At 54.6% G+C, this 12,907-nt stretch overlaps 1 protein-coding gene across 2 annotated transcripts in view; it reads right to left on the bottom strand.

Annotated features, from left to right (window-relative positions):
• The window catches only part of PLEKHM2 (pleckstrin homology and RUN domain containing M2), a 29,277-nt gene extending 18,193 nt beyond the window's left edge, over nucleotides 1–11,084 (bottom strand). For both annotated transcript variants that reach the window (XM_062013131.1, XM_062013132.1), the window contains exon 1: nucleotides 11,005–11,084. In XM_062013131.1, coding sequence (XP_061869115.1) covers nucleotides 11,005–11,064 — 60 coding nt within the window. In that variant the 5' untranslated portion in view covers nucleotides 11,065–11,084. The remainder of the gene's footprint in view (nucleotides 1–11,004) is intronic.
• Nucleotides 11,085–12,907: the final 1,823 nt, after the last annotated feature.

The raw sequence follows: 12,907 nt of genomic DNA, 5'->3' as shown, positions 1-12,907 counted from the left end.
CTTCCTGAATTGTTACTAGAGCTGGAGAAGCACCTTTAAAAAACAACCAGGCTGGAGCCAGGCTGTGCTCAGTGATGCCAGTGACAGAACAAGGGGCAACAGGCACAAGCTGGAACAGAAGAGGTTCCAAAGCAACACAAGGGAGAATTTGTTCCCTGTTGAGGTGAGGGAGCCCTGGCAGGGGCTGCCCAGATGGGCTGTGGAGGCTCCTTCTCTGGAGACATCCCAACCCAGCTGGATGAGTCCCTGTGTGCCCTGCTCTGGGTGGTGCTGCTCTGGCAGGGGGGTTGCACTGGATGAGCTTTGCAGGTCCCTTCCAGCCCTTGAGACTCTGTGATGTAAAAGTTATCAAGGGGGAGAGAGAACATGTCACAGCCTCTAGGGAACTGTTCCAAGCAACCCTCTTGATATATAAATCTATATATCTATATCTCCAACACTCTCCTGTCCTGAAGACCTTGAGCCTCCCTAGAGCTCTGAGGCAATATAGGAGAGCCAGGCATGTTCCTGCAAGGAGCTGGTCCCAGCCCTGACATGGGAAAGAACTGCTGAGCCCAAAGAATCACAGCCAAATCCCCTCCCCAGTGGCAGAGTGCAGTTCAGCCTGGCCCTGTCTCATCTACTCCAGAAGGTAAATCCCCTGGGAAGGAAAGCTTTGTTTGCAGAGCCACCTGTGGGTGTTCTGGTGATGTACAGACACCCAGGTGAGACCCAAAGCATTTCAGCTCACCAGTTCTTACCCAGTTTTGGGAGGCAGAACACACACACTATCAACAGCCAGCCCAGATCCAAGAAGGGAGAAGAATGGCCTAAAATCCCACTCTTCCAGAACGACTTTGGGAACTATTTAAGCTCACTCCTGCAGTGAGGACACTGAAGGAAGAAGCAAAGTCCTGATTTGGAGCCCTGTCCCTCTGGCAATGGATAGCTGGAGCCACAGGGGATGTTCTCCAGGAGCTGCCTGGGACTAGAAGAGCCTGTTTTTGGAGAAACTGAGGCAGGAAGCACCATAAGGGACGTGAGCCAGGATTTGAAGGCAGAAATACCCAGCTCATCAGAACGAGGTTGTTGCCTCTGCAGAGAGCTGGAGTTCCCTGCCCAGGATGCTTCTGCAAGCTCTGTGCTCCCTTGAAGAAATGCAGGTATGAGACACAGCTAGGGGAAAAGCAAAGCAACCAGGCCTTGTATGAGCTTACCAGGTAAAAGCAAGGAGCCATGCAGGCAGCTCTGCACACACAGCTCGGGGGGGTCATCTCAGAGGCAACTTGGAGCCTGTCTGTGCCCTTGACTGGAGGAATAACCCATGACAGAGACTCCAAGTCCAGGCAGTGCAAGAGATGAGCAAATAGAAGCACTTCCTCTTTTTTCTTCCCTTCCTTCTCCAAAAATAACACAGATCTTTGTCAGTCTCTCCTGTGGCCAGTCCCAGCCCTCCCCACTGCTAACACAGAGCAACCTGCTCCCATCACCACAGGATGCAAACCACTAGCAAACAGCACTTGTCTCAACACCTCCCTTCCCTAGAAAAGCCAAATCTTCCCCCCTACGAAGGGATCCAGCTTTTGAAGGGCTTGTTCTGTGTTATATTAAGACCTGTTGTCACATTTAACTGCTCTGCAAGCCTCCTGCTCCACACAAACCAGCTACCCCTGCTCTGCACCCTCCTCCTGGGGAGGCTGTTGGAAAACACAGTCCCATAGCAATGGCCAGAGAAAAATCTACCCCAGAAAAAGCTCTTGTCTGTCTCTCTGCAACATCAGGAGCCAGAGGATGAGCTGGTGTGACTGTGCTTTGCTCAGAGTCACGGGGTCAACGTCAGCCTGAGGCACGTGGGACCCTGTGAGCAGGAAACCTACACTCAGCACTTTCAGATTTGGGTTCACTCACTGAGTTCCAGTGTTTTAGGAGCTGAATGAAGGGCTCACTCCAACCCACAGGGACAAAGATGTGTCACCACCTCCCCTGGATGCTGCTGCAGGTGCCATTTCCAGCCTCTGTCCAAAACAAACACAGCCAAGGGCTGAGAGCCCCGAGGAAAGGATGGGTCTGGTGTGCTGGAGCACAACAAGCCCTGAAAGAAAAGAGATCAGCCAGGCAAATCCTCACTGAGCTACCACCTGTGCAGGGAGGAAACAAGACAGAACAAGCTTTGGGATCTCCTGGGTGGGGTCATGCCTTGGGTGAGCCTGGGGAAAGGCTGAGGCTTGCAAAAGCTGATGGGGAGGTGTTTGCAGCTTGGGAAGAAAGGTGGAAGCTCACAGGGAGGGAAGAGCTTTCCCAGCTGGGGAACAAAATGCAGTTGCTTCATTTGCTCAAAGGCCCACTGGCCTGCTCCAGGATCCACCTGGCTGACAATCTGCTGCAGATATGACCACAAGCATCTTGGGGCTGAGGCACAGACCAAGGTGATCCCAGCACCTGAGCCTGATGGTGCAGCAGAGGCAGGAGGGATGTGGCAGTGCCCTGAACAAAATGGCATTTCTGTGGAGGGTTTAATTCTCTCCTGTCAGTTGCTACAAAACACTAATGAATCATTAGAGAGCAATCTCTCACTCACTGTGGCATGGCAGACAGACCTGTCTGGGAGGTGATGACCAAGCTTTGCTGAAGCATCCACAAAGCAGCTCCCTCACATACCTGGGCAGAGAGCCAGGAAGGAGGCAAGAACCAGGGTAAAAAGCATGAACTGACCACAACACTGGTCACTGGTTTACTGCAGAGGTGGTTTTTTACATAGGATCACAGAGTGCTGGGGGCTGGAAGGGCCCTGCAGAGCTCATCCAGCCCCAGCCCCTGCTACAGCAGGTTCCCCTGGCTCAGGGGGCACAGGAACGTGTCCAGGTGGGGTTGGAAACCTCCTGAGAAGGAGCCTCCACACCCTCCCTGGGCAGCCTGGGCCAGGGCTCCCTCACCTCAGCACCAAAGGACTTTCTCCTCCTGTGCCAGTGGAACTTGTTGTGTTCCAGCTCATGTCCATCACCCCTTGTGCTGGCACTGGAGACAACAGCAAAAAGTGCTGCCCCAACCTCCTGACACCCATCATTTAGGTACTTGCCAATATTAATGAGATCCCCCTGAGCTCAGGCTTCTCTTCCCCAGGCTGAACAGCCTCAGGGCTGCAGCCTTTCCTCCTCACACACATGCTGCAGCCCCTCAGCATCTTGCTGGCCCTGCACTGGCCTCTCTCCAGCAGTTCCCTGTCTCTCTGCAGCTGGGGAGCCCAGCACTGGCCACAGGACTCCAGCTGAGGCCTCAGCAGGGCAGAGCAGAGGGGCAGCACAACCTCCCTGGCCCTGCTGCCCACACTCTCCTTGCTGCATCTCGATGCATTTCCTTGTCTCCTCTGTTCACCAAAACCATAAGGAAGGGCTGAAGGCTGTCTCAGACAGAGGACTCATGTGGCACACAGTGAATGCCTTGAGCCCTGACCCAGGGCTATTTATAGACATTCCTGTGGCCCAAGGCAGCAGGGTGGCACGCAGAAGGCATCCCCAGCATCCCCTGACACCACTCTGCAGCCCCACTGCAGCAGAGCACCAGCCTCACAGCAGCCTGGGACAAACCCCTGCTTTGGTGAACTGGTTATAAAACCTCCTCCAGAGCCCAAACACTCGAGGCTGTGGGGTTAAACACACTTGAGGAGAAAGCAGAGCCAGAGCAGAAGGGTGTTTGTGTGAAGGGAGCAGAGGTTTGCACAAGGGGAGAACAGAGTTTGTGCTCAATCCCACCCCATCCCCACTGAAGGAGAAGCATTTAATTGCTGTTTGTCAATCACAGCATGATGATTTTTCCCCTGCAGTGACACACCACACCCTGCACACTGCCATGCATGAGAAAGGCCATTCCTTACACCATTTTATAACCTGCTAATTGCATGAAGCTTTCCAGCCTCATTTGCAGAGCTCCTGTGCTCATGCCAACAAGCAACCAGGGAGGCTGCAAAGCCCTTTCTCTAAGCCCAGTCATTCTTGTGGTGCTCCTTTAAACCCCTCCAGTGTCTGTAAAACCTTACAGAAATATTGAGACCCACTCTCCTGACCTGCCCAAAACCCATCCCAGTCTCCATCTCCCCTCTGTAGAACCTGCCCTGCAGATGTTGTCACTTCTGACATCAAGTTCATTTCCCTTGTGCTGCTTGGTATTTCCCTGGCAGGACACACAGGGCAAAGGGAAAGCCAACAGCCCATGCATTCCTCCAGCTCCCTGAGCACTGTGCTTATTGCATGGGGAAGGTGAGAGATGCTTCAAACTCTCTTTCCCACATGGCTGGAGAGGGGTTTTCCCCAGCTGCAGGGATGCAAAACAAAAGAAGTACCACATAACAGGCAGAACATGACAGTAACTGCAGCAGGCTTTTCCTCCCTCAATTCCTGTCTTCTCACCATTTCCCCCACCAGCTGGAAAGACAACCTCTCCAAGCTATCAAGTAGGTGGCTTTCTTTGAGGGCAGCACTTGGTGAGCCATCAGGGCAGGCAGCTGGAGATCCAAACCCTTTGGTAGATTCCAAACCTTTCCCACGCTTGCTCCCAGCACTTGGCTTTTCCATCACGCTGCAGGACTGGATGAAGCTGTTACCTAGCAGATTGCACAGCCAGAATAACCCTCTGCAGCAACAGCAAACCCACACCATTTCCTGGGAATGCAGCTTTGCAAAGTTGCCTAACAATGGGATTGTATAAATGGTGATGAAGAGGCAGGTCTGAGTGTTGGGGCTCAGCGTGGGGCTGCAGCTGGAGCTGAGCACACTGAGGAGCAGGCCTGGGGGTGCAGGGAGCACCAAAACAAAGGTGGCAGGTGACTGACCTTGCCCCAAGCTCAACACCAAAGGGAGAGGCCATGGAGACAGGACAGATAGGTCAGCAGATAAGCAACCATCACTCTCATATCTGCTCAGGAGACTACAAACACTCAACAGCAAACAGATAATGAGGAGGCTGAACTACTCTGCCTGGAAAACTCCTCATCTTCTCTACCATCCACAAAAGCAGGCTGAACTTGATGGCAGGGGCATCACTCTCTCTTGTACACTTGAGCTCTAGTAGGATGTTTTGGAGGTTGCATTATGTGACCTGACCCCACATTTCTGACAAGAAGCACCCTGCACTCAGTACACCTCACCTGGGCCTTGTGGCTGTCACAATGAACTACAGCAGCACGTGGAAAGGACCACAAGTGCCATTGGAGCAGCCTGGAGAGAAAAGGATACTGCTCAGGAGGTGGATGAAGCTGAAACCTACAGCAAAGCTGCTCCATGGCTGGAAAGGCAGAGCTTTGAAGCATTTGCAATCCAGCAGCAGCAGGGTTGGTACTTTGTGGGACACGTGTGCTCCTCAGCTCCCACATCCCCCAGGCTCTTCAGAGCTTTTCTTTGTCATTTCTAAGCAGCAAACCTTGCAGCAGGCTGGACCCATGCAGGGCTGAGCCACAGAAAGGACTTTTTTCCAGCAGTGACACTGACTTGCAAGCCCCAGGGGGCATCTTCTTGCTTGTCAGGGTGAGCAGAGCACATGGAGCAGGGGAAAACAAAGAAGTCCCGTTGGTAAACACACCAAAACCGAAGCAAATGTAGGGTGCTTGTGTCCTGCACATCGTAGTGACAGTGCTGCTCCTGCATTTGCTGCCTTGAACCTCTTCCATCAACCAGGTCCTTTGGCCCACAGTTGTTTCTTCTTGGACTAGGATATCAGAAGTAGGAAGAGCTGAAGAAACAGCCACCCTGATTGTGCAATCAGAGGCAGAGAGGCTCTGAGGCATTGCTTCAGTTCCTTGTGCAAAACTCACTGCCAAGATTCAGCCTCCTAAAACAGCTGCTCTCCCAGTGAAATGGTACAAGGTCTCCCAGAGAATGGTAGGTGTTAGTGGCAGGGAAACAAATGGGATACTTTTTCTCCCCTGAAGGCTGCTGTAGCCTTGTCCACTAGCAGATCCTGACTGACTTTGAGGAATGTATAGAGTCAAACATCAGTTTAGCTGCCTGCAGCATCCATTCCCTTTTCATGATGAACCTCATACCATCACCATACCTGTGCCAGGATGAAGCAACAGCAATTTCCAAAGAGATAAGCCTTGAAATAGTCAGCCCAAGAAATACACAGCTGCACTCTCAGCAGGACCACATCAAACAGCCTTGTTCCCTCATCTAACAGTGGCACAGCCATCACAACGCAGAGCCTTGGTGTTGCAAGCATTCATAGGCTTCTTAAAACACCTGAGCACCTTGTGTCTTCACACCACGCTTGGGAGCTCTGTGAGACTGCTGGGAGCTTCAGCCCCAGGCTTCTGGCAGCTGGCAAAGCTGGTACACAGGGCCAAGGGCCGTGCCAAGACTGCCAAGGGGAGCAGGGTGTATGTACCCACGTCAATCCCTGCAGCAAGCATGAGCAGGAGGAAACACCCTTGCAGAGATAAAAACCCCTGTGGTCTTGAGAGCCAGTGAGGTGCCCCTCAACAGGAAGCAGAAGGCAAGTCACTATTGGGCTGGTTTTGTATCTCCAGGATTGCTACCTCTGTGTCATGGCAGCTGGGCTAAAGAAATGCAGCCAGGCACAGACAAGCACGTTCCCTGTGTGATTTGAGGAGGGACACTCCACTGCAGCACTACCTGCTCCTCTCCAGGACATGGAGGCATTAAGTCACCTCCAAATTTCCCCTCCCTTGTCATGCAGAAGCAGAGATGTTGCAAGGCAGAGCTGGAGGAACCTGGGAGACTCCAAAGGCATTTCAATGGTACAGGGCTAAAACTCTGATCCAGAGCCAAGCAGAAAAGGCACAGCATTGATTCACTGGAGGGGAAGTGGAAACCTTCCCAAAGCCATGCATAAACAGAGCAGAGCCAGAGCTTTTGGCAACAACTCCTGCAACATGGGCAAAAAACATCGCTCCACCTGATTGACATGCACCAGGGATCAGCTCCTCTGGAGCTCATGGGAAGGGGTGTGCTTCAAAGGCAGCAGGAAAGCCTGAAAAACAGAGGGCAGTCCCAAAATCCTGGATGCTGATCTCTTTTCTGGTATCAAGTTTAGCTCCTGGAATAGCCAACAGTAAGTGTTGTCTAAGGAGTTTGCTTTTTCAACACCTAATCCCAGGCAGGACAGCACTCAATCTCTCCTTAACCCACTGCCACAGTCAGGAGGGCACAGAAATCCAACAAGAGGCTACAAAACATCTACACAACCAGCTTCAGCGTGGAGCAGGTCACCTGGGATAGCTTCTAGCTAGCAGGAAATGGTTGGACAGAGATGGACATAAAGCTGTTGGCATTTTTAACGTGCTTATCACAGCAAGAGTTCAACTGGGAGGCAGCAGGACACAGCTCTCATCCCACTGCTGCCACGTGCAGTGATGTCTCCTGGAAGGAAGCAAGTGCTGGAGTGTGCACCCCATTGAGAGAGGATGCACAGAAAGGGGTGACTGCCCACTGAGCCATAAGATGCTCATCTCTTCTGCCTCAAAAAAGCCCCAATTCTTAAAAAAAAACAGAGTTAAGCATCAATTTGCACAGTAATTTGTGCTGGAGCACAGCAGAAAGCAGGGTGAGGGAGGTGGGAAAGAAATGGTCAAGAGACAGAAGAAACAAGCTCTGATGCAGAAAGCATTGCCCTCTGGATGAATTTACATCTCCCAGGAGGGACAGAGAGGACAAACTGGAGATGGGGAAATCAACACCATGCTCACAATTCCCTTGGACACCTGCTGGAATGGGAAGCAGAGCCTCAGCTCAGTGCTGAGCTCTGACAACCTCTCCTGAAGGCACCAAGAGCAGACACCTCTTGACATCCCTCTCCAGCTGGAGATGGTCACTTCTTTTAAATTAGATGTTTTGCTTCTGTCTTTGTATGTGAGGCCTGGTCTCACACCTCTGATCTCACACCTCTGACCTCACATCTCTGCAGTCAACAGCAAAGCTGATCTCTGAGGTACAACGTGAAGTACAAGAAGGTTCAGATCTGGCTCTTGGGTATCACACAGAGAATGCCACAGGTTTGTCATACAACCAAGCAGGTTTGCAGCCCTCCCTTCTTCTCTAGCTGCACTCCATCCCTCACACACTTCCAGGAAAATAAGGACAAACAGCCCTGTTCTCTGAGTCTTGAGAGGTTCACTTGGAACTGAAGCACCTGATGCACAACTTATCCACTGCTTGTGCTCTGAATTCCCCACTCCTGACATTTAGAAGCACCCTGGAGAAAATGAAGTCACAGGCAGGTAAAGTCACAGCCACAGGTCTCTGTGGCAGAAACCCTGCCCAGGGCTGTGCTGCTGCTTGTTGCCTTCCCCATCTGAGGCAGAAGGAAGGTGACAAGCATCTGGATGGTTCTCCCTGGGCCACTCAGTGAAAGTGAGGCATTTTTCCTGCTGTTGCTGCTCAAAGTTTAACATCAGAACCAGGCACCTCAGCCTTCAATGGTGGCACTTCCCAGTTGACCCAGTCTCAAGGCAGGGTTTAGTCCTATCTCTCTTCTAAAACAACATCTGACTCGCAGCCCACCGACTGCTGAGAGTCCACAAACTCTTCTTTTGGGTCTGAAGCTGAGAACACAAAACCTATCATCATCTGGCTGAAAAGGAACCTGGAGCAAACCCATCCAAACCCTCCAACTCTGGAAGTCAAACCTGCAATGATAATGAAAGCAAACAACCTACACAGCTTTGGAAATCAGAGGTGAGACACTTGGCAAACTCCTCCACACCCCATGACACAATCCCAGTGAGGAGTTAGTTAAGATGGATCCAAAGGTAAGGGGAGGAGGATGATGCATGCAATCAGGGTGTGGGAAAGGTGCACCCACTCCCTTAACTCTCCCTACTTCTGCAGTTTACTCTTCCCACTAACACAGGGAAAGGAGAAACATCAGGGGAGGCTGAGAGAGAAGTGCTGGGAGAAATGAGCAGCTCCATGGTTGAAGGGGTGAGACATCCCCGAGGAAGGGAAATTGCATCCTGGGGGTAATAAGCAGGGGTGTGCCAGTGCTGAGTTTGGTTTTGCTGGGATGGTATCAATGAATCCATCAGCCTGAAGTCTCACTTAGGTTCCTACATTCCCCTGAGCTCCAAACAAGAAAGCAGAAGAAACAGGACTGAAAAATCCCAACACATCCCAGTGAAGCTGCTGGAGCAAGGCAGAGATTGAGGCTGGTCCAGACAGTGGTGTGATGGCAGAGCTGTAGCTGACAAGTCCTGTTCAGGTACTATAACAACTGGAACCATCATCACCACGTTGATTTGACAGCATTTCCAACAGAGATCCTCCAAGGATTTTCTGAACACAAAGAAATGACATCCAACAAATCCTGTGTGAGAGGTGAAATATCCTTATGCATGTGGGGAAACTGAGGCAGCAGCACTGCAGAGCACTGTAAGAGTCTGGAGCAGGGGGAACATCCACTCACTTCCAGGGAGTTAAATGAGGAGCCTGAATTTTTAGAAGCCAGCAAAGGTGAGAGACCAGAGAAAACAGAAAGCCTGGGAGAGCTTTGCATGTCCATCCTGTGTCCCAGAGGCAATGTCAGGCCATCCCTTCCTTAACAGTGCCAGGAATTCACTCGTGATGGTCTTTGTAAGACACGTTTTCTCAGATGAATCATTGTCAGGGCACAATGCAGACCACAGGAAAACTCCATCAGGCAGCACACAGTGAGAACTGGAGAAATGTGAGTCCAGAAAGCCTCCCTTCCCCCCAGACTGGGGATGACGACTGAGACAAGACTTCCTTTACCATTTCAAACACAGCTTGTGTTCTTTCTCCAACATGCTCACACGTGGACCAGGCAGGACACGTGGCCCCATCACAGCTGAGCCCTGAGACCACCCCAGACTCCAGCACAGGAGTCCCCCTCGTGCCAGCATGCAGATGCTGCCCACCAAAGAGATGGGCTTAAAGAAACACTCTCACTAGCAGCAGGTGCTGAGGAGTGAGGGGAACTGAGGGGCAGGCAGAGGGACAAGGTGAAAGATGAGGTAGGATGGGGTGTGCCTTCAGAGTGCTCGTTTTGAGGGCTCAGAGCAGGGCACAACCAACCCTCAGCATAGACCTGCCTGAAGGGTTTCACACAGGACTCATCCAGGTTCCCCCAGTGAACAGCCCTGGGAAATGGGATCCCACCACCATCCCCTCAGAAAGAAACCCTTTGTAAAGGAGGAACCTCAGCATATCATACCCCAACCAGCTTCCTGGGGGTGACCCTGGCAGTGTCCCTTTGGCAGTGGGACAGAGTGACCCCAAACCCCCAGAGGTGCCTCTGGGGTGTCCCAAAGGGATTCCCCCAATCTCACATCTCCAGCGCTGAGGGTCTCTAGGGACATCCCCAAATCCACACAGAGGAATCTCTGAGGGTGTCACCTGCCTCTGGCAGAAGCAGGGTGTCCTTAACCCCATACTCCTGTCCCCAAGAGTCCTGGATTGTCCCTAGTCCCCTACCTTAGGTATGGAGGGGATCCTCAGGGACTGTCCCTCAGCCCCACATCTCTGATGGTGATGTCTGTGGGGTCTCTTCAGCCCCACAATTCGGGCAGAGGCCGTCCCCTGGGACACCTCAGGGCAGATGAGTCCCCACAGCTGTCCCCAGACCCACAGCCACCACACAGGAGGTCTCCAGGGCTGCCCCAGACCCACAGCCACCACACAGGAGGTCTCCAGGGCTGCCCCAGACCCACAGCCACCACACAGGAGGTCTCCAGGGCTGTCCCCAGACCCACAGCACAGGAGGTCCCCAGGGCTGTCCCCAGACCCACGACCACAGCACAGGTGGTCTCCAGGGCTGTCCCCAGACCCACAGCCACCACACAGGAGGTCTCCAGGGCTGTCTCCTGACCCACAGCCACAGCACAGGTGGTCTCCAGGGCTGTCCCAGACCCACAGCCACAGCACAGGAGGTCCCCAGGGCTGTCCCCAGGGCTGTCCCCAGGCCCACAGCCCCGACAGAAGGCTGTCCCCAGCCCCACATCGCTGCCGGAGCCGGGGAGGACGGACGTCTCCAGGCCACCCCGGCCTCCCCGCTCCCCACCTTCTTGACGGAGAGCGAGATGTTCTCCAGGATGCGGTCCTTCACCTCCGCGGGCTCCATGGCGCCGCCGCCCGCCGTCCCCGCCGCCGCCCGCCGCCGCGCCCGCCCGGCGGAGGCCGAGTGCCGGCCCGGCCGCCGGGCCCGCTCGCCGCCCCGCCGCCCCCCGCCGGCCGGCTCCGTGCTGCCGCCTGCCCCGGCCCGGCCCCGGCCCGGCCCGCCGGCTGTGGGGTGGCGGCCTCCGCCGGCGCTCAGCGCGCCATGGCCGCGCCGGGCCCCCCCTCCCCGCGCCGGGCGCGGAGGCAAAGCGGGGCCCCGCGGGAAGGAGGCCGGAGCGGAGCGGGGCCGGACTCGCGACGGGCACCGCGCTCGGGCAGGAACTGAGGTCAGGCGGGAGGGAGGGGGAACGGCGCCGCCCGCCCCCGGCAGCGGCACCGGGACCGCCCCGCCGGGCCGCCGCCTCCCGCCCCGAGCGGCGCCTGGGCCGGGGGAGGCCGCGCCGGGGCCCCGCGGCCGGGGCTCGGGCGAGGGAAGCGGCAAGGAGACGGGAAGGCGACGAGGGCTGATGGCGCTGGGGCCCTCCCGAGACACTGAGAGGACGGGAGGGGGGACGGCGGTGGGGACAGTGAGGGGACAGGAGGGGAGATGGGGGGGAATGTGAGGAGAGATGGCACTGGGGACAGTGAGGGAACATGAGGGGACATGAGGGGAGATGGTGTTGGGGACAGTGAGGGGATATGAGGGGAGATGGTGTCGGGGACAGTGAGGGGACATGAAACATGAGGAGAGATGGTGTTGGGGACAGTGAGAGGACATGAGGAGACATGAGGGGAGATGGTGTCAGGGACAGTGAGGGGACAGGAGGGGACATGAGGGGAGATGGTGTTGGGGACAGTGAGGGGACACGAGGGGAGATGGTGTTGGGGAGAGTGAGAGGAGATGGGGGGGGATGTGAGGAGAGATGGCACTGGGGACAGTGAGGGGACAGGAGGGGACATGAAGGGAGATGGTGTTGGGGACAGCGAGGGCACATGGCACTGAGTCCCTCATGACCCAGGGGAGAGGACTGTTGGCATTGCAAGGGGACATGGGGGGACATGGTGCTGGGGACAGTGAGGGGGTGAAGGGAGATGGCATCAAATCCCTCACAGCCCCAGGCACAGTGAGAGGATGTGCAGGGAGGTGGCACCGGGGACAGTGAGAAGAATGGAGATGGCTTTTGGTCCCATCACAGCCCTGGCTTCTAGTGAGGGGTGTGAGGGGAGATGGCATTTGGGATGCTCATGACCCAGTGAGGGGAGAAGGCACTGGGTACAGCGAGGGGAGATAGTGCTGGGTCCTTCTCAGCACAGCCCAAACCTCTCATTGCTAGGCAAAGATCCTAAAAAACCCAAATAGGAGCCCTACTTGTCAGCACGAGAGAGGCAGGAGTTGGTGCAAAGCTGAATGGAACGGGAGCTGATAAAAGAAAAGTGAAAATGAGCAATAAAGCCTCTTCTGAGATTCAGGTGAAAGGGCCTGACTCTGGGGCTGTCCCTCAGGGCTGGCAGATTGCCCTTGCAACATCCAACCCCCAGCACTGAAAACAGAACTGAAAGCAAAAGCAATTAAAAGAGGGAAAGCCCTCAGCTGTGTCCTTCCCACCCCTTCCTCTGTAAATAACCTGCTGGCAGGGAAGGAAGGGCTGAGGACAGGCAGAGCACGGGCTGAGCCTGCTCTGTCCCTGTAGGAACGGCCCAGCCAGTTTAACAGCTTTGGGAAATGTGGGAGAAGCTCCCTGGGAGGGGATGAGAGCACAGCTCATTAGTGTTTGGCTTAAAACTGAGCTAAACCATAAAACTCCCTTTTCTCAACACCCCAGGAGCAAACGTTGCATTGAGTGAGATCCTATCCAGGCCCAGAGCTT

The sequence above is a fragment of the Colius striatus genome, chromosome 21 (genome assembly GCF_028858725.1).
Source record: "Colius striatus isolate bColStr4 chromosome 21, bColStr4.1.hap1, whole genome shotgun sequence".
In the NCBI taxonomy this organism is placed as follows: Eukaryota; Metazoa; Chordata; class Aves; order Coliiformes; family Coliidae; genus Colius; species Colius striatus.
The sequence above is the reverse complement of the archived record's forward strand: the minus strand, read 5'-3'. Positions and strand labels throughout refer to the sequence as shown.